Raw genomic sequence first — 22,481 nt, forward strand, 5'->3', positions numbered from 1 at the left:
TTGGCATGATAATAATTAATTGGCTCTTTCTTTCTGGTCAATCAGCTGAAGATAAAGAAATATGCTTAATCATCTGGTACATTAAATAATTTGTATTATGATATAATTATCTTTAAACTGTGACAGTATTACATCTACATGAGACACTTTATTATAGCTAGGAAGTTTATGCACTTGGAGTTAACATTTTAAATGAACTACATGTTTTTTATTTTTGTTACTATATTTTCCCCTTTATTAAAAATATGTTTTATTGGCTTTCCATCTTCATCTCTGACTCCTACTACTAACAGCCCAAAAGATAACCACTGTTAACATTTTGTTATAAGTCCTTACAGGTAATATGGTTGGAGTGGGAAAGTTTTTAAACAGATTTTGAGAACTGTATGTTTTGTAATTTGTTGGGTCCCCCCCCCCAACATGACAATAGCCCATATTTTAACAGTAAGTAAAAATATAATGATTTAAAAACAAAACAAAACAAAACCTTTGTCAAGCACACCTTAAATAGAAATGGGAAACTTTTTCTTAATATGAAGTTGCTGTGGATTTCTGCTCAGAGAAGGGGGCATCAATTGACCATCTAATTAGTAAAACAGCCCCTATTTTGGATTTTTGCATTTGAGAATATCTTGAGAGAGATATATAATTTCTAATTTAAGAGACAGACAAAACAGCCTTTTATAGATAAATAAGTACACAGTGGAAACATGCAGGTACGGATCTATAAAGAGACATCAAAAATACATTGCTTATGGTGTTAGTTCTTTAATATGTAATCTTAGCATATTAAAAGGCTGTTTTGTGGTTTAGAACCATAGAATGAATGAATGTTATCTTTCATTTTATTCTGAAGATTGCATGTATCAGAGCCAAAGTGGGGTCTCTTTACTCTAACCTCTAATTCAGATATTTACTGGTATACTCTGGAATGAGGAAGTTTATTGATTAATATGCCACTTAAGCAGATAGTATTAGCATTTCTTAAATTTGAAGTACTAGACATTATATCTGCTGTGAAAGCCAGCTTTTTTAAATTCATGCTTTAATTCATGCTGCGTTAAAAATGTTAAAAAATTTTTAATGCAGGGGATCCCTGGGTGGCTCAGCAGTTTAGTGCCTGCCTTCGGTCCAGGGCATGATTCTGGAGTCCTGGGATCGAGTCCCACATCAGGCTCCTTGCATGGAGCCTGCTTCTCCCTCTGTCTGTGTCTCTGCCTCTCTCTCTCATGAATAAATAAATAAAATATTAAAAAAAATTTTTAATGAAGATTTTATGTTCTTTGGGTCATTTAAATCATGACTTATGAATATTTTTAATTTTTATATTCTAGTATTTATCATTTGTCTTGGTCTTGCTGCGTAGAGTTATCAGTTTGCTCAAAATTGTTTGAAATTGTTAAAATACTAATTGTGAGCTTTGACCAGTTCTTAAGTTAAAAAACAGCTTTGGCCCTAAAAGAAGCACTAAAGAAACCTGAATTCACTGATAAAGCACAGGTGAAATTTGACTGTAAAACTTTTAGAAAGGAAAATATAGTTTAATGCTTATCATGTAAGAAAATGGAACAAATACTTGAATTCAGCAGCTAGTACTACCCATATCTTTTAATTGTGTGTAATTGGAAAATATAACTGGCTACCAATAATAGTAAAATAATTTACTGTTTGCTATTAAATAGATGGCAAGGTTCAAAATAGTTGTAGAATTTGAAATAACTCTTATTCTGTCAGTGATTTCGAAATGTGCCATTTGATTTTAACGTGGCACCTGTGTGCATTGTAACCATATTATTATATACAAAAAGAGTACAGCAACAGCATTTGAATAAATTATTTTTTAAAAGACAAAGATAACTATTCTGCAATATAAAGAATATCTAGATTTTAATAAAGTAGAGATGATTTGAAAAGTTTTAGAATACAAAGTGCCACTCAGAGAAGATAGCAGTGGGATAGGAACAAAGAAACTTCATGTAGTTTGTTTGGAGTTCGCCTAGGGGCTGTCCTTGGTTCTCCTGTCTCTTTTTATTATTTTGTTACTATTTGTTCTCATTGTTCCACTATTTTTGAAAATGTTTACAATTTGAAAATTTAATGTAAAACATGTTCCTTTTCTGAGAAAAGAAGAAAAATACTTTTTTTAAAAAAGTTATATAGATGTTCTTTGTAGCATTTCTTTTGGAAAAATATATGCTAAAAATAGTTGGCTTAAAGCTATCAGTTAACAAACTATGTAAAGATTTTTTGGCATTGCTACAATTGATTATCTATTAGACATTGTTATTTTTAGACCGGTTTTATGTAATAAACATCTCTTTATTTTCCTAATAGCTGATGATATAAAGCCATGTCCACGATGTGCGGCTTATATAATAAAGATGAACGATGGGAGCTGTAATCACATGACATGTGCTGTCTGTGGTTGTGAGTTTTGTTGGTTATGTATGAAAGAAATCTCAGATTTACATTATCTAAGGTAAGTGTATAAAAGGAGCTATTTAGTCTGTGGTCATACCACCCTGAATGTGCCCTGTCTTGTCTGATACTGGAAGCTAAGCAGGGTTGGGCCTAGTTAGTACTTGGGGGGAAGGGAGAAAGAGCTCTTTATATCTAAATCTTTTATATATTTATTTTAGATAATTGGAAAGAATATTAAAGATTTTTAAACATGATGCTTATAAGATACTGAGAAGAATGTGTTTTATTCTAGTTACATAAATTTAAAAGGAACCAAATTATTGTGTTAGTCACTCAGGATTAATTAGTCAAAAATAGCAAACATAGATTTCTTCTTTTTTTGTTTGTTTTGTTAAACTTAGAAGCTAGTATTTTATACTCCTATGTAGCTTATACTAGGTCATAAATATTTCCATATGATTGTCTTATATATAAATTCCCTCATTTAGTCCACAAAGAGAATTGTGTGCCTAAAAATAAGCATGTTTTGCATTAATTTATTCTTCAAAAGCTAACCTAACATTTTTAGGATAATAGAGGACTCAGGATAAATATTTAACTTGAATACCAGTTATCACTTTCTTTTTAAAATAACTGATGGTGGACAGCCCGGGTGTCTCAGCAGTTTAGGACTGCGCCTTCAGTCCAGGGCCTGATCCTGGAGACCTGGGATCAAGTCCCACGTCAGGCTCCGTGCATAGAGCCTGCTTCTCCCTCTGCCTATGTCTCTGCTTCTCTCTCTGTCTGTCATAAATAAATAAAAAATCTTTAAAAAATAAAATAACTGATGGTAGTTCTTACATTGATATTTGGGGGAGGGGTGGTTGTGGAGGGCTTTAATGAATTCAGAATTCAAGGAAAGGAAAAAATAAAACCTCACTCCTGAGTATGAGAATTCTTCTTTAGAATCATTGCTTTAATGTAATATAGTCATCGGTTATGTTTTAGAGCAGTTACAGTTATAATTTTTTCAATTAGTCCATCAGGATGTACTTTTTGGGGGAAGAAACCCTGGAGCAGAAAGAAGAAGATACTGTGGCAGCTGGGAACACTTGTTGGTGCTCCCGTAGGAATTGCTTTAATAGCTGGCATTGCTATCCCTGCAATGATTATTGGCATTCCTGTATATGTGGGCCGTAAGGTAAAATGCTTATTAATTCTTTATTGGTTTAAAATCTTCAGGTTTAAGATTGATATTGATGATTTTTGTTTTTTGTTTTGAAAGATCATTTTTATGATCATTTTTATACTGAAATATCTTCAGTATAAAACTATTTTTTCATAAGGTAATAAATTGTCAGTGTTTGGCAAACTTGTATGTATCCATAAAAAGTAGACTTGCTTTAAAATTATCTGAATCTGAAAACTTTAGTACATTTCCTTTCTAACTTTAAGTATTGAAGGACACACCTGCTATTTTTCTCATGGGTATATCCTTGTAAAGTTAGGTCTATAAAATGTTAATAGCTAAGTAACATATGCCCTCAAGGCAAAGAATAATTAGCCAGTTCCTGAATTATTTTGAACTTTAGTTCAAAGGTTTTATTTTCTTAGATTACTGCTATTAATATGCTGTTCTGTAGATTATAACAGTCTTGTGAAAGTCCAGATACCAATAATTGCCACTGGCCTATGAGTGATGAATTCTACTTCATTAGCTAAGCAATCTCTTTTGAAAGTTTAAAGGACCATTTATGAAGTGGCTAAGAATTCTGTCTGTGTTAATGGAATCTCAGAATTGAGAAGTAACTTTAGAAATTATCTGAGGGGCTCCTGGATGGCTCAGTGGTTGAGTGTTTGCCTTCGGCTCAGGTCGTGATCCTGGGGTCCCGGGATCGATTGAGTCCCACATCAAGCTCCCTGCAGGGATCCTGCTTCTCCCTCTGCCTGTCTCTCTCTCTCTCTCTCTCTCTCTCTCTCTCTCTCTCTCGTGAATAAATAAAAATCTTTTAAAAAACAAACTCCCTAAACTTATTTAAGGTCCCAAACATAGTAGCTGATTATAATAATCCTTCATGTAGTTACCCAAAACAAGGCTTTGCTAAAAGCAAGACTATTCAGATACTTGGAAATAGAAGTAGAAGGGAAGGAGAGACTGCACACATCTACAAATAATTCATAGAGGAGAGATCTCATTGTTCATGTCTTAGGTGCAGTTTTAAGTCCTCCTTTTTTCAAACGTATACTGAAAGGGTTGAAAGTTGTTGAATTAGTTTCCCATTGAAACAATGCTCTCTGTGCTATTTAGGGATATAAGTCAGCCCAGGAAAACTTGTTAAGTTGATAAAGCAGCTAAAAGCTTAGTCTTTATTTACAATAACAAATAGAAAATGTGGCACAAGACAGTAAAACAAAAAATTAAGTTGAACCAGAGATAGAATAATATGATCACTGTGATTGAACATTGGTGCTTAAGGATGCAAAATTTTCTGGAAGATTCCTATCTACTCTGTCAGTTTTTAGCTTTGGCTTTTCTCTGCTTCATTGCTAAGTTTTTCAGGAATGGTAGTGGGGAGAGGAACAAGAATTAACTGCAGTACTGAAGGTTGATGAAAGATGCCTTGGGGAGGGTCTGCCATTTCTGCGTGCATGGACTATTTAGGGAAGTATAGAGACTCATTTCCTAGGAACTTAGTTAATGCTGGCAGGATTCTCACTAGGAAATGTGAATGCTTCTCGTCTCATGCATGCTTCATCCACCTTCCCGCCCCAGCTTTCTCACTGTTTCCTATCTCCTACAAGGCTCATTGTACAAGACAACCACATAATAGATTATTTTATTAAATCTCACCTGTAACATTGTGCATAAGTCAAGTATTTTAGAGACTACCCATACATTTTTGGGGGCTATTTTGAATCTCTCTTGAAACAGAGGAGAAATATACTTTATTAGCTTTAGCCCTTGCAAACCATGAAACCAAAGAGACTGAGCTGTTCTTGAAGTTCAAATATCTTACAGACCACTTTCAATGTGATACTAAATTCTATTTATTAATTCTATTTAAAATTGTTTATTATCTCACAAGCCACTTCTAATGTGATATTAAATTCTATTAATCTAAGTTCATATATCTCACAAGCCACTTTCAATGTGATATTAAATTCTATTTATTATAATACAGTACCTATACTGTACAAAGATGCGAAGAGATCTAACTCCTGTCCTCTGGAAGCATTATTTATTCTTTTTTTCCTCTTTCTGCCTTTTACTTTGAACTATAAATGAGATCCCAGGATTCTGAGTCATTTGATATTTTTCTTTATAAAAAGGGATTCAAGAAAAAAATTGACTAATTTAGTGATATTTGCTTCTTAGTACTGCTTGTTAAGGTCAATTTAAAAAAAAGTGTGGCAGTCTCCCCTAGAAACCAACTTTTATCATTTAGGGATGCCTATTTAGAAAGAAACCCATGGAATGCTAAATTTATTAGAAGTAATCCTATTAGTCAAGCATCCAATTCATGACTATATTGAAGATAATATTCTTAATGCCTTTTTCTTTGCTCAAAACATGATTTTACCCTTCTTGAATAAGATTATACATTTACTCAAGACTGTTTAAAAGTAAACACAAAGTAAAATCTATTAAATCGCTGTCTTATTTAAGCAAATTATTAATTTGCTTAATTATTAAGGACTTAATACTTAATTACTAGCAAATGTAGATCTATTTCATTTAAATTAAATATATAACGTGTTTTCTCTTTAAACCCCCACCCCATTTTTATTTTTAATTCAAGATTCACAATCGATATGAAGGCAAAGACGTTTCAAAGCACAAACGGAATTTGGCCATAACAGGTGGTGTAACATTGTCTGTAATAGTATCTCCAGTTGTAGCTGCAGTAACTGTAGGTAAGAAAATGCTTAAAAATACTGATTACCTCAAATTTTATAAAATTTAAGTTTTACAGAAGGATTTTTTTCAAAACATAGCATTATATTGCAGAAGATTAAGAGAGTTTTTTTTTTTTATTAAGGACAATATAAGCTAAGCCTGCAGAAAGCCTCTCATTGAGTGACTGTATTGGTTAAAAGTATTATAGACTCAGAAACCTAGAGTTAGGATAATTGGCAAATTCTTATTGGCTCATACCCACCTTTACCACTTTCTCAAGCCTTGGCTCTGAAAAATAAAAAGGTTTACATCTTTTTTTCTCATGCGTGTCACCTAAGAGGTTAGAAGCTTTTAATTTGTCTCTTCACAGCTAGATAAATCCATTTTGGGCAAGGATTGGAAAACAGCAGCACTTTTCTCCTATACACTTTCTCTTGAAAAGGCTTTCTGAGAACTAATGTTTCTGTGATTATTTTTTAACTTACAATTACTAATTTAATTCCTCTTTAGGTATTGGTGTCCCTATTATGTTAGCCTATGTCTATGGTGTTGTTCCAATTTCTCTCTGTCGAAGTGGAGGTTGTGGAGTCTCTGCAGGCAATGGAAAAGGAGTCAGGATTGAATTTGATGATGAAAATGATATAAATGTTGGTGGAACTAACACAGCTGTAGGTAAGTCTTTTAAGCAAAGGAAGAGGATGTACTTATTAATAGTTTTAGTTGGGAGAATAGGTAACATGCAAATTAGAATTTCCATTGCCCTCCTTTCACTAGGCCTAATAGCGTTCATCCTGAAGTACATCAGTGAAATGAACTGCCTGGGAAAGGTGAATGGATGAAAGAGGTTGGAAGAGTCCTGGGTACCTAACCTATACTCGAAATGTAATGTTGTAGAAATTCTAGACTTTTAATCTTAAACTTTACCTGAAATAATACAAATCGGTAAAACAGGATATGCAGAGAAAGGTAGTTCATAAAAGAAGTATAGATAGCTAGTGAAGAGAGAATATCTTTAACCCAATGTTATTCAAAGAAATATTAATTAGAACAATAACTGGAGAGTGAAAAGGCCCTCATAGACTGCTAGTAGGAGTAAATCTTAAGAAATGTGTGTGTTCTATCTTCTGGTAATTCTTATTATAGAAATTTGTCTTCAGGAAATAATCAGGCAGATGTGCAAAAATAATGTCCACTTTCTTACCTCCCATTCTCTATTGAACCCACTCCAATCAAATTTGGTCCCTACCACTCCATAGTTTTATCTCGACCACTCCACCAGAGCAGAGTCACGAATGACCTCTGTGTTACCAGATAAAATGGTCAACTCTTGGTTTTCATCTTAATATAACAATACACCTGACATGGTAGACCATGCCCTCCTTCTTGAAACATTTTCTTATCTTCAGAGAAACCATTTCTCATTTCATCATATCTCCTAATCATTCCTTCTTTGTCTTCATCTACACTCATTCCCTGAGTCATCTCACCTATGAAATAACATGTAGCCTGACCACTCATACATTTGTATCTAGGCTAGAACTCGCCTCTGAACTTCATGTTTGTATATCTAACTCTCCTCGTTAATCTAAATATCTAACAAGAATTTCAAGGTTAACTTGTCTGTAACTAAACTCTTCACTCTAAAACCTGTTCTCTCTAGTCATCATCCACTCCTCATTTGGTAGCCTCTCCATTCTTGCTGTTTGGACCAAAACCCCTCACTTAGAGTGATTCCTCCTGTTCCCTTCTTACCTTACATGTGATCTGACAGCAAAATCTGGTGCTCCCTTCAATATTTAGCCATAATCCAACCATTTCTCATCCTCTCCACTTTAGTCCAAGCTACTATCCTTTTTTTTGGATTTTTCAGTCCAAGCTACCATCTCTATCCTTTTAATAGCCTATTATAATATAGCCTCTTTAGCTGATCCATCAGTTTCTCATCTTTCTGCTCACTATTTTACAGTGTGTCTTTCTTATGCTCAGAACTCTCTTAGTGCTTCCAACTGTCATGGAGAAAAAATCCACAATCCTTATCTTGGACTATATGGCCCCACATGATCTGTCCTGGGTTGCATCTCTGAACTCCTCTCTTGTCACTCTTCTATTTAATACCACCCCTTCCTTGATGTTTTTGAGGATGCCAATTACACCGCCACTTGCAGGCTTTTAAATTGGCCTTTCTCTCTGCCTGGTATAGTCTTACCCCAGATAATTTTATGGAATATAGTGGTATCAGGTCTTGTAATAGCTTTTATACAATTCAGTCTGTAGAACATACCAAGAAATCAGCTTGTGGTGCACTTTATTGACCTGGAGAATAATAAGCTCTTTAAATGAAACCCTTATTGAAAACACATATTTTCCTCCAACAGTCAGCTAAATTTTTCAACAGATTTTTTATAGAATTCCTAAATCTTCTGGATTTTTCAAAAGAAGTGGTGAGCTTTTTTTTTTTTTTTTTTTTTTGAGGATTTCAAGCCAGTTTATTTTAGATTGAAGGTAAAAGTTTGATTCCTTAAAAGCACTTATTCACAGTCTGTAATAAGTTGTTTTTTGTTTACTTGGCTTCTTAGGGATGGGGGCTATACCTGTCTTCTTTGATATTGTATTTTTAGAACCTGGTGCTTGATTTCACCATCTTTATTTATTTCCATTAGCATACAAAAATCCCAAAAGGAGAAAGCCAGTTTTCTCCTCACATTTCTTCTCCATCCTCATTTCCTTTCTCTTCCTTCTTAATATGAGTATAGTTGACACAAACGTTACATTAATTTCAAGTGTACAACATAACAATTTAACAAGTTTCTACATAATGCTGTGCTCGCCACAAGTGTAGCTACCACCTATCATCATAGAAAGCTATTACAGTAAAAAAAGTGGTAACCATGTAGTACTGAGAGTCAGTCCCTAATCCAGTTTTACACTCTGAGATAGCTCCCTGTCCTTTTACCCCATAGTTATGTGTTCCTGACTCTAGATGTCTTTCCTATTCCTGTGTATGTTGTATAATGAAAGGTCCTTTCTGAAATCATGGAGGAATTTAAGAAGAGGGAAATTAATAATCACACTTATGTAATTTCTTTAAAATATTTACATTTAGACACAACTTCAGTAGCAGAAGCAAGACACAACCCTAGCATAGGGGAGGGAAGTGTTGGTGGTCTGACTGGCAGTTTGAGTGCAAGTGGAAGCCACATGGATCGAATAGGAGCCATTCGAGACAACCTGAGTGAAACAGCTAGTACCATGGCCCTAGCTGGAGCCAGTATAACAGGGAGTCTGTCAGGAAGTGCCATGGTGAACTGTTTCAACAGGTAAGAAAAATGTCCTTTCTTTGTTTTGTTTTTTGTTTTTTGCTTTTGTTTTTACTTCTGTTATCTCAGGTGTGAATTAGATGAGAATTTTGAATGATTATGTAATTATGTAATCATTATGATTATTTGTAATCCTTTGTCAGGGCTGAAAACAGCAATATTAAGAATGAAATTTAGTGGTAAACAGTAAAATTTTTACTTGTTTGAATTTTCTGTCTATATACCCATGCTGTGATAAAAACCAAGTCTAAGGCATAGCATTCTATTTTTCCCTGCATTTGTCAGATTTGATATGAATCTGTGTTGGATCTGCTTTGGTGGACACAGTAAAGGTAGTGCTTAAGCCTGGACCTTACCTCTGGTGGTGGCAGCGGCTAGATGTTAGAAAAGGAAATACTGGCTGAGGCTTGGGGGGAGCAGGTGGAGTCAGGATGTGTGAGAATGTGTCAGCTGAGGCCAGGGTAGTCTAGTCCCTCGGAATCATTTTGTGTGTTAGTGCTTATTTTGTTCTCATCAAGTCTTTTAAAACAGCCATACATATAAGTAGGAAAAATTAAAGCATTTTTATCTTCCTTTGTTTTTCTCTAAGTCACTATTCTTGACTTCTGTTTATTAGCTTTGTTGTTTTTCTCTTAATGTAGGATAGTATACATGAATTAAAAAATAAATGGTCATATTAATCTTATTTTTGGGTAGCTTTTATTTTTTTTTAGGTAGCTTGCTTTTATACTTTTAAACACAAACTTAAAAGTTATAGTAGTGTTTATTATGACTTTTTTTTAAAGAATTGGGTATTAAATTTATAGGATCATTTTTAATATATAGATGCTCCAGATGTTTTGATCCACTGATCTGTCATGTAGACTGGTTTTTAATGTATTCAGATATTGTTTCACACTCAAACATGGCAAATAGAGATTTAATTAAAATCCTTTATGTCCTTTCTATGTCACTCTGTTACTACCTTACTTGGCAGACAGCTAATTTTTCCTATTTTATTTGGATGGCTGGTACTGTTTATTTGCTGCAGTAGAATTTGAATAATCAAATAAAAGGAAACTAATAGAAAATGCTGATAGTTGTTTCTAAAATAGTTTTTGTTACTAGGGTTCTTATCTGAATGATTTGAAGATACAATATATATTATAGTAGTCTGATATTATATGTTATTTCAGTTTTTATCTTCTCCCTGCTCTTTAAGGTTGGAAGTACAAGCAGATGTCCAGAAGGAACGGTACAGTCTAAGTGGGGAATCTGGCACAGTCAGCTTGGGGACAGTTAGTGATAATGCCAGCACCAAAGCAATGGCAGGATCTATTCTGAATTCCTACATCCCATTGGACAAGTAAGGAAAGAACTATTAAAGAGTTAAAGTAGTTTTCAGATTGTTTTTTGTTTCTTTATTAAAGATTTTATTTATTTTAGAGAGAACACGAGTAGGGAGAGGGGTGGAGGGAAGAGGGAGAGAGATATCCCAAGCTGACTCTGCACTGAGCACAGAGGACAACTCCAGGCTCGATCCCACGACCCTGAGATCATGACCAGAGTCCAAATCCAGAGTTGGAAACTAAACTGACTGAGCCACCCAGGCACCCCTTAAAATTAATTTTAAAAGATTATTCCTATCGGACAAAATTATCATAAATAATGGTTACCAGCTATTAGGTTCTCCAGGAAGAGAAAATGATGACATGTCCAGAGTAGGCAAATCCAGAAAGTAGATTAGTGGTTACCAGAGGCTGGGGGCAGGGAGGCATGGCAGCAGACTGCTAGTGGATAGAGGGTTTCTTTTGGGAATGATGAAAATGTTCTGAAGTTAGTTGGTGGTGATAGTTGCACAACTATGAATATACTAAATAAAAACCATTGAATTGTGCACCTTTAAACAAGTGAACTTTCAATTAGCAATAATCATGCCTCGGATAAATTTCATTGGCTATGATACTGCCACTGCGCAAAGCTAGGTGAGTTTTGTGACATGTAAATTATATCTCAGTAAAATTCTGGAAAAAAATGGAGAAGGTAACATAGTACCTGGAATAGCATAAGCAGTAAATGTAGCTACTTCTATTTTTTTTTAATTGAAATATTATTATAAATACAGTCCTTGGGGTACCTGGGTAGCTCAGTCAGTTAAGCATCTGCCTTCAGGTCAGGTCATGATCCCAGAGTCCTGGGATCAAGCCCCACATTGGGCTCCCTGCTCAGTGGGGAGTCTGCTGCCCCCTCTCCCTCTGCTCCCTCCACCCCTGCTTGTGCTATGTCAAATAAATAAAATCTTAAATCAATGAATAAATACAATTCTCTTATTTCAAGTAACATTTTAATAGAACATATCCTGCATTAATTTGTTCTGATAGTTTTATGAAGTCATTGAATTTTTCACACAGAAATCTCTCTCCCTTTGCTATTACCTGAAGAAAAATAAAAAATTAGAAAGTTATTTACATGTGTTACTCTTATGTTCCAGAGAAGGCAACAGTATGGAGGTACAAGTAGATATTGAATCAAAGCCATCCAAATTCAGGCACAACAGTGGAAGCAGTAGTGTGGAGGATGGCAGTGCCACCCGAAGTCATCCTGGTGGTTCATCCAGTGGCTTTCCTGAAGGTAAATCCGGTGCCACCAAGTGGTCCAAAGAAGCAACAGCAGGGAAGAAAGCAAAAAGTGGTAAATTGAGGAAAAAGAGTAACATGAAGATAAATGAGACCAGAGAGGACATGGATGCACAGTTGTTAGAACAACAAAGCACGAACTCAAGTGAATTTGAGGCTCCATCCCTCAGTGACAGTATGCCATCTGTAGCAGATTCTCACTCTAGTCATTTTTCTGAATTTAGTTGTTCTGACCTAGAAAGCATGAAAACTTCTTGCAGTCATGGTTCCAATGATTATCATGCCCGCTTTGCTACTGTTAACATTCTTCCTGAGGTAGAAAACGATCGTCTGGAAAATTCCCCACATCAGTGTAGCATTTCTGTGCTTACCAAAACCGCTTCATGTTCAGAAGTTCCACAATTGAATCATATTGCTGAAGAACATGGTAACAATGGAATAAAACCCAATGTTGATTTATATTTTGGTGATGTACTAAAAGAAACAAATAACAACCACTCACATCAGACAATGGAATTAAAAGTTGCAATTCAGACTGAAATTTAGGCCTGTAAATGCTGCAAATTAATTACCATTGAACAACCTTGTTTGGAGCTGGTTGAACTACATGTGACTACTTTAAGTTTCAAGTTACTAGCAAATGCCAGGTTATATAATCTAATGCAGATACGTTTTCTGTGTTCAGCAAAGCATTGTGTTTCATGTGGATCTTAATTACCAAACTTTGAAATGAAGGCTTTAAAAGTGCATTATTGTAAGGACAATAATTCTTAAGAGAAGTATGTTTTGTGTGTTGCCACAAAACATTACTTGAAGCACATACTTGTGTATTTAGATAGAGATTTGGCTTAATTTATAATCAATATAAAATACTAATACAGTTAGAAACATTCTTACAAAGAAAACTTGAGGTTGAGAGATAAGTGGTTAGTGACATTTTATTGAAACCACTAAGGGATACTGTTTAAAGAACCTTGCAGGTTACTCTCAGTATATGATACTCTTTGTAACATTTCTATTCATAACTGGGCATAAATTTCTTTTTTTTCATATGCAATGTGGATATATAAAGCTTAATGCAGCCCATTTGCTACCATTTGGATACTTAGACACTTTGAGCAAGATTGTGGCAGAATTTCTTTGAAATAGAAATATCTGGTACTCTATATATCTTGTGTATTGTTGATGCCATCTTAGAAGTAAAATGTAAAGGTAGGTTATTATGTATACTGATAGCACCAAATAAGATGTATAAAACTACAAAATAAAATTCCATTAGTTTGTAAGTATTACAAAAAAGTCACGTGACCTTCTACCAAGAGGAAGTTTGCACCCCATTGATTCTTGGTGCCTTTGAAATAGGCTGGATCTTAAGGACCTAGTTGTTTGAGGATTTTGCTCTGTTGTTTTCCATAATGTCCTCTCTAGACACCTTGGATTATGTACACAAATACAAGATAAATAAACATAAATATGATTAATAATAACAATGCTGAAAAAGTATTGGCCTACCAAAGACACACTCAGGCTTTAGTGAATACATAACCTCAGTTTTAAGACATGCGTATCTTCTCCAATCATGAAATCAAAGCACAGTGCAGAGTTTGTACCAAGTACTAAGGAGGGATCTACGTATGGCTGGCTTTATTTTCTTTTGCTTTTGTTTATGGAAGGTGTTCAGCTGACATAAACAGAAGTTGGCCAAAATACTGCCTGTACTGTTAATTTCCTATATAATTTACTTAAATAAATCAGGTTAACCTCAATGATAGTAGTTGAAATGTTCCATCTTACGTGTTTCTGTTAAGTATTACCATTATGGTGCTACTGAGCGTTTTCTTTTATAAAAAGAAAAATGCCATGGGCTGCAGTCTTCTTCCACCATTTTTTCTCACACGGTCCATTAATATGCTTATAACACTAGTGCCAGTTATTTTAGTTGATAATGCTTATTATGATATTTGTATATTTGTTTGCATTCCAATTTTGTTCAATAGTGAGTGTATAAACTGCATATATTAAATAAATGTAAATACTAATGTATTGTTGCCTTATGGTTTGTGTGCAGGTATTTTTATAAGAATAAGAATAGTCATTTGGCACATGACAATTATAAATATTTCAAGCTTTTGAGATGATTCTATATATTGATCTCAGCCCAAAAGGAAGCATTTACTGAACTTCTCAACAAAGTGTTGACACACAAAGAATCCTTTCTTCATGTCTAATACCTGTCTTTCTTCTAGAAATAAGCTGTTTTATTATCAGCATATTTCATTTTTTAAAGTGAATTGGTTGGAAAGTAAATAGATCTATCCTTAAATTGTGAAGAGAAGTATTGTAAGTCAGAAAAATAAAAAAATCTTAGAAGACTGTTCTAAGAAATTCTACTCTGGCAACATTAGATCATGAAACCAGAGCCATTTAAATTGAAGGTAGTAATTGTAATCAAATGCTTTCTATCCTCATGGCCTTTATATAATACATCAGTGATTTTTCTGATTTCCTGTTACATAGTTAATACTTAATGAAAATAATATGTATGAATTTGTTGATTACCTTGACATTTCTGTAAAAGGCTAAAGATTAAATGGAAAGCTAAATGACTTTTGGAGGAATACAACAAAAAGGGTGCCATATAGGAGGTCAGTTCCTCTTCTGTTTGTACCCTCAACCTGTACCACCCTGGTCTCACTTGAAAAAAATGATATAAACCTTTCAGCTGGCTTCAGAAGTTCCTTCATCTCTCAGGAGTCATTCAAACTTGAATTTATTTAGTACCAAACCAAATTCCCCTGGAGCTCAACTCTAGGACTAGCCTAGATAGAACAAGAGAAGACTCCAGGGTTCAAGGCCTTATTAACTCACCAAAATCTTTGAAAGACCCTTTGTACGTTGCTTTCTTTAAGGTCTGTGTGTGTCGGGGGGGACATCACATAGTAGTGGGAGATAATACAAAAATTATAATGGTATACCCTACTGTTAATTATATAGACTACATCTTAACTGGATTCTCTTAAATGTACAAATTCATAGCTTCAGAGCACTGAATTAGCTTTTATGTTAAATTCACACAATCCTCGGTCTTATTTTTGGCAAAAATTGGGTTAATTTGTAAATATGTAAGACTTTCTATAGCATATTATCTAGTTAAATATAACTTTGATCACCAAAGGACTAAGTATATGTTAAAAACCATCATAGCTATTAATTCCTACATGAGCAAAATCCCTAAACTCCTGTTCCTCTGACCATTTTGCCTTTCTAATCAGAGTCATCAGGATTTTAGGATTGTGTTTTATATGGTTCCTTTTTATGGGCTTATTTCATTTATTTACCTTAGAGTATGAGATATTGCTAAAAGCCAATGTTTACACACTGGTCAATATTTATTTGTTTATTTTTAAAGATTTTATTTATTTATTCATGAGAGACACACAGAGAGAGAGAGGCAGAGACACAGGCAGAGAGAGAAGCTGGCTTCTTGCAAGGAGCCCGATGTAGAATTTGATCTTCGGACCTGGGATCACACCTTGAGCTGAACACAGTTGCTCAACTGCTGAGCCACCCACACATCCCCCACACTGGTCAGGTTTTTTTTTTGTGTTTTTTTTTTTTTCTTTTTCCCCACACTGGTCAGTTTTAAATGCTCAAAATAGTATTCTAAATTTGAGAGAGTTACAGTGTTTTGGTAGCCAATATTTTATAGATGAATAGTGAAGAAGTTTGCAGTTTTTAAATTTAGTTCAAATTTAATCACTATACCTCATATGCCAGTTAGAATTTTTGTGATTTCTGCCAATTTATTCATTCAACAAGATAAACTATCTGGAGATAGAGCATTGTATCAAATAAACAGACACGGTGCCTTCAATTAGCTTATATTATACTTGGGAGAGAGTCATAAAAAATATATATGTACACATAGTCTGGTGATGGGTGCTTTAAGAAAAATACAGAATGTGGAATAAAGTGATTAGAGTATTGGATAGTGCTGTTTTATATAGAGCAAACCAGAAAGATCTCTTTTTAGATAACATTAGTTCAAAGATCTAAAAGAAGTGGAGGAGAAACGGGTAGATATACCAAATGGATGAGAATTACAGAAAGAGATCTTCTCAGGTGAGTTAACAGACTTGGGAGTTTGATATCTATCTGCCTCCTTGTTTTTCTTGGAGAGTATCTTGACTGTTCTTGACCCTTTACATTTCATAACCATTTCGGAATAACCCTATTGAATTTTACCAGCTTTAGTTGGAATTTTTTATTGAGTCTATAATTATCCCTGTAGAGATCTTTTGTGTCTTTTGTTAATTTTATTCACAAGTACTTGATACTTTTTGGATGCCATTTTCTGTTTGTTACTAACAGTATATAGAAATACAACTGATTTTCATGTAATGATTTTGTATCTGGGAAATATTACTCTCTTAATTCCAGTGGTTTAGCTTCTTTGAAATTTCTATGTGCACAATCATCTTGGAATAATGTATTTTTTATTTAACACTTGTACAGTCCTTTGACAAGTCAAACACTTTCTGTGTACTTCTAAAATATTATTTTCAGAATAACTCTGTGAAGGAGGTATTCATTATCCCCATTTTATAGATGAAGAAAGAGAGACACAGAGTTAAGTACTTTGTCCAGGTTGCATGGCTGGTAAGTGGCAAAGCCAGGATTCAAACTGTTTTGTTTCTTCCTCTTTGATCTTTTGATCATGTATTTCTTTTTCTAGCCCATTTGCGCTGGTTGGTACTTCAGTGTAAAGTGCTAAATAGCAGTGGCTGTGGGGGCATTGTTTACTTCTTAATAATCTCAAAGGAAAACCTTTCAGTGATACTAAGGTTTCAGTTAAGGGAAACCTTAATATCTGATATTTGTGCAGATATATTTGTAGGTGCCCTTTATAAAATTTATTGTCTTCTGACTCTTAGTTTGCCAAGACTTTTTACCCTGGGAAATATGTTGAATTTCATTGGCTACTTTTGGTGAGGGACATCTGTCTTATAATTGTGATTTATCCCTTTAATGTAATTATGTAATATAAATGTGATTTATCCCTTTAACCAGGATTAATATGGTTATGGTTAATATGGTTAAAATATGAATTTGACTTTTCAAAAATTAAACCAACCTCCTGGGATAAACTTCAGTATCAGAGCTCATAAGGTTAGAATTATGTCTTTTATGAATGCTTTGGTAGAAATTGATGTTAAGGCTATGTGGGCTTTGTGAATTGTTTTTTTTTTTTTTTAATTAATTTTTATTGGTGTTCAATTTACCAACATACAGTAAAACACCCAGTGCTCATCCCGTCAAGTGTCCACCTCAGTGCCCGTCACCCATTCCCCTCCAACACCCGCCCTCCTCCCCTTCCACCACCTCTAGTTTGTTTCCCCGAGTTAGGAGTCTTTATGTTCTGTCTCCCTTCCTGATATTTCCCAACATTTCTTTTCCCTTCCTTTATATTCCCTTTCACTAGTGAATTGTCTTTTAATATTATGGTAAGCCAGGTTTTCAGGATTGAGAAGCAATTCTTCTTCATTGACTTAATACGACCTTACTGGAATAGCAGCCCCTCGCCTTTGTAAGAGTTTACTAATCCCATAGAATGTGTAAATTTCCCTGGCTTTATGGTGACACCATAGTTTTGCTTTTATTGTTTTTCTGTCCAGCATTTTGCCTAGTTATTGGAACACCTATTTCTGCTACCTTTTATCCAGCATGGAGAAGGCAAAACTTAGATATTTCATACCATGCGCACCAGGTGCCTCCGAAATCTGAATTCTGGGAAATTCAGGGGGATACTGGGAAAACAAATCTTAAAAAGAAAGAAACTATAGGTTCTTAAGGGCAAGGACCTTGTCTTTTTTTTTTTCTACACGTACTAGTAAGTATATATGAAGAAGAGATTGAGGACACCCTTGCTATGATGGAACAGAGTAACTGAACAACAGGAGTGGGAATGTTTGTGGACTTAGGCCTCAGAGTTGTGACCAGTGTCTTCATTGTACTATACACGAGAGCTGTTTGAAACAAGACAGTGACTGAAAAAGCAGTAACTTTTAATAAGGTTTTATACCACGTGTGTTAGGTCATAAATATTGTAGGATGTGTGACAGCCACTGGAACATCATTTTTTCAGGGTTGATTTAGCCAAGGCATTTTAATTTTGGTTTTAGGAGGCTTTTTGTTGTATGTTCATTTTAAGGAATTGGATACTTTCAGCTAGTAAAGAAATCTGTTGCTTTAGAGAGGTAATGTGTTTTGGAGACAATTACTTTTGAGAGTTTATAAATAAAATAGAATATACACAAAAGAATTTACTTTCCCTTTCCCCCTTTTTTCCTTTCTTTCCCTTTTTACTTTGCCCCACCTTTTCTCAGCCCCTCCTTCCAATATTCCCTTCCCCCAAACCAATGCAGATAAGCACATATGTATGTATGTATGTATGTAAACATAGTTTTCTCCTTGTTATATAGTGAAGCACAGTACATATATACCTTGATCATTTTCTCAACATCTTAGAGAAATTAGTTCAAATCAAGTGGTATAGCTCCAACTTATTCTTCTTAATTCCTGCATATGATGGGCATTCTCTTGGTGTCTCTTTTTTTTTTCTCCCACTACAACACTGCAGGAAATCTCATATGTAAGTCCTTATTTTCTAGTAGTGTTAATTATAGGAGATAGTTTCATGGATAACAGATGACTAGGTTGCAAAGTATATGTAGTTTTAAATTTAATAAGGTTATCAGATTGCCTTTTTTAAAAATATATTTTATTTAAATTCAATTTGCCAACATATAGTATAACACCCAGTGTTTATCTCATCATGTGCCCTCCTTAATGTCCGTCACTCAGATCAGGTTTCCTTTTAAAAAGGCTGTCAGGGAGCACCTGGGTGGCTCAGTGATTGAGCGTCTGCCTTTGGCTCAGGTTGTGATCCTAGGGTCCTGGGCTTGAGTCCCGCATCAGGCTCCCCACAGGGAGCCTGCTTCTCCCTCTGCCTGTCTCTGCCTCTCTCTCTCTCTGTGTCTCTCATGAATAAATAAATCTTTAAAAAAATATTAAATATCTTAGAAATCACTTTAACACTCTGCTGTAACTCATGATTAATTAATCTCTTTGCATACAACATAGCATCAGCCCGTAGTACTTCTTCCTGAGAAGTCCTCTGGTGAAGAGTACATCCTTTCTAACAGGTCACAAATTGGTCACATGAAGGGAGTTTTCAACAAAATGCATTTCAGAAGTGGAAATGAAAACTTTCTTGACAAACATCAAATTTTCAATATATCCATCATCATGTTGCAGTGTCAACTTACAGAGCCCTTTGCATTCTGAGACCTTGCAGGAGGTACTCTCTGAAATTGCCTAGATACGTCATTGAACGTTCTGAGCAATTCAGAACTAAAACAGCCAGTTTAGGTTCAGTCTTGGAGCTGCCCTCAAGGCTTTGCTGCTTTACCTTTCTTTTTTTCTTTTTTTTTTTTTCTAGCTTTACCTTTCAAACTTCATTTCCTTTGCTCACAATCTCAGTAAACGGGCAAAACCAGTATAGTCACAGTTTATTGGCATTTCTTACTGGGTAGTATTCTATTGTGTTCTCATTTGGGCTTCAAATATGAATAAAAGTAGTAGATTGAGATTAGATGATCTCTAAACAAATTTCTTCAGGCTACAGCATAACTCAATTCTATGACCAAGAAAAGGCTTCTGAATTTGACCAAGGTTGTTGAGAGTAGTTTGAATACTGATAGGAACTAGAGGCCAAATTTCTGTTCTTTTTTTTTTTTTTTTTTTTTTAAGATTTTATTTATTCATGAGAGACACAGAGAGGCAGAGACACAGGCAGAGGGAGAAGCAGGCTCCACGCAGGGAGCCCGATGCGGGATGTGGGATTCGATCCCAGGACTCCAGGATCACGCCCTGAGCCCAAGGCAGGCGCCAAACCGCTGAGCCACCCAGGGATCCCTGAGGCCAAATTTCTTAAAAAGAGAATGAGAGGTGGGAAAAATAGAAAAAGTTATCTATTTTTGAAAATATGGTGTAGGAAAAGATGGAAACTTGGAGATTGAAAGAGACTTTAAATGGGGAAGAGTTGAATGGGTTTGTAGGTGGAGAGGAAGGCGGTAATTGAAAGGGACTTATGCAGAAGATGGTATTATTGTTGGAGGAAAACCCTTGAAGAGGGTATGGGATGAGGGATCAGCACTGAAGAGGAGGAAGAAATTACTTTTTTTAAAGATTTTATTTATTCATGAGAGATACAAAGAGAGGCAGAGACACAGGCAGAGGGAGACACAGGCAGAGGGAGACGCAAGCTCCATGCAGGGAGCCTGACGTGGGACTCAATCCTGGGTCTCCAGGATCAGGCCCTAGGTTGAAGGTGGCACTAAACCAATGGCCCCACCAGGGTTGCCCGGAAATTACTTTCTGAAAGAGAAGAGGAGCAGGGGGAATGGTGATAAGTCAGAAGGAAGGGGGGTGCTGTTTGGAGCAGTTGTTAGGAGATAGCCAGTTGTCTCAGTTAAGGTCAGGAGCTGAGGGTGATCGCAGCTAGTGGGCCGACCACGGTCGTGGACCACAGGACAACATGGTAACAGCTGCAGAGACTAGACATTAACTGATGGGCCAGAGTTAATGTTCTATACACAGGGAGTTTTCATATTGTCCCCCAAAGAATCAGACTGATGCTGTTGTAGTTCTGGAACCCACTAACTGGAACATGAGGCCTCCGCAGTCCCTGGAGCAAGGGAAAAGACCGTGGAGCACCTGCACTGGCTCTTGTACCCCAGGGCACAGAAGGGACACACCACTTCCACCTCTACCCTATCAGCAGGATTAGTCACCTGACCCTAATCCATCACAGAAAGTTTGAAAGTTCCCATCTTGTGTATGACGAAGAGGGGAAGGAAACCAGGTGTTGGTTAAGAGTGGCAATGCCTGACTCACAAAGGAACTACTTGTATAGCTAAAATTCTGGTATTTTGCACCACACAGCTTTCTCTTTGATCCAACTATCATTCCTTCAGGCTTAGCACACAGAAGTTATGCTCCTCTAATACTAAGAGTACATGTAGTTCCTTAAACATTCCCAGTTACTTCACACTTTGATTCAGCAGGCACCTTCAGTATGCATCTTGCTGCCTCTGTGTCTCCCATTTCCTCTGCCTGGCACATCCTTTTCCCATCCAGATGACAAACTCAAACTGCAATGTTACCTCCTTAACACCTATCTTAACCTCATAGGCAGTACCTGGGCATTTCTCTTGCTCTGCGTAATCACTATCACACCTCTATTACTGTAAAAAGATTGGAATTTACATATTCATTGCCTCTACTAAACTGTGATGCTCAAAGGCCGGGCACTTTACTAATTCCATTATTTTTAATATTTTCCATTACACAGCAGGTGTTCAAAGACAGATTGCCCAGGTTTGAATATTGGATCAACCACTTGGAATATTTGTAATCCTTGTTAATATACAAGAATTTAAGTTTTCTCTATACTTTTTCTGTGCCATGGTTTCCTCACCTAGAACAGAATTGTTGTAAGGATTAGACAGTGTGATAAACTGCACAGCGCCTAGCACAAAGTGAAGCTCAGAACCACCCATAACTTTTTTTTTATTGGAACATATTTGACATATGTAAATTTAAGGTGTACATACTGGTTTTGTACATATATGGCAATATGATTGTTAATATAGGGGATCCCTGGGTGGCGCAGCGGTTTGGCGCCTGCCTTTGGCTCAGGGCACGATCCTGGAGACCCGGGATTGAATCCCACGTCGGGCTCCTGGTGCACGGAGCCTGCTTCTCCCTCTGCCTGTGTCTCTGCCTCTCTCTCTCTCTCTCTCTTTCTCTCTCTCTCTCTGTGACTATCGTAAATAAATAATAAAAAAAAATTAAAAATAAAAGATTGTTAATATAGTGTATCTTCATCACCTCACATAATTATTTTTTTGTGGCAGGACTAATTAGGATCGATCTCTTAGCAAGTTTGATGTTTATAATACAATATTATCTATAATCATGCTGTGCATTAGAGCTCTAGGATGTAGCTTATTTACTAGTTGCTAGTTTTTACACTTAAACATCTCTCCTATTCCCCCAACCTCCAGCCCCCTGGTAACCATTTTACTATTTTTAGGAGTTTGGCTTTAAGATTCCACATATAATTGATAACTATATACAGTATTTGTCTCTAACTTATGTCACTTAGCTGCCCTCAAGGTCCATCCA

General features: G+C 35.7%; 1 protein-coding gene and 1 pseudogene across 5 annotated transcripts in view; one reads left to right on the forward strand and one right to left on the reverse strand.

Moving 5' to 3' along the window:
• The window catches only part of RNF19A (ring finger protein 19A, RBR E3 ubiquitin protein ligase), a 52,353-nt gene extending 38,080 nt beyond the window's left edge, over positions 1-14,273 (forward strand). For all 5 annotated transcript variants that reach the window (XM_025994771.2, XM_072734173.1, XM_072734174.1 and 2 more), the window contains 7 exons: positions 2,335-2,479; positions 3,439-3,601; positions 6,201-6,315; positions 6,809-6,970; positions 9,402-9,615; positions 10,817-10,960; positions 12,086-14,273. In XM_025994771.2, coding sequence (XP_025850556.1) covers positions 2,335-2,479; positions 3,439-3,601; positions 6,201-6,315; positions 6,809-6,970; positions 9,402-9,615; positions 10,817-10,960; positions 12,086-12,776 — 1,634 coding nt within the window. In that variant the 3' untranslated portion in view covers positions 12,777-14,273. The remainder of the gene's footprint in view (positions 1-2,334; positions 2,480-3,438; positions 3,602-6,200; positions 6,316-6,808; positions 6,971-9,401; positions 9,616-10,816; positions 10,961-12,085) is intronic.
• On the reverse strand, positions 11,447-11,577 carry LOC112917181 (U4 spliceosomal RNA; annotated as a pseudogene).
• Positions 14,274-22,481: the final 8,208 nt, after the last annotated feature.

This window comes from Vulpes vulpes, chromosome 13 (assembly GCF_048418805.1).
Source record: "Vulpes vulpes isolate BD-2025 chromosome 13, VulVul3, whole genome shotgun sequence".
In the NCBI taxonomy this organism is placed as follows: Eukaryota; Metazoa; Chordata; class Mammalia; order Carnivora; family Canidae; genus Vulpes; species Vulpes vulpes.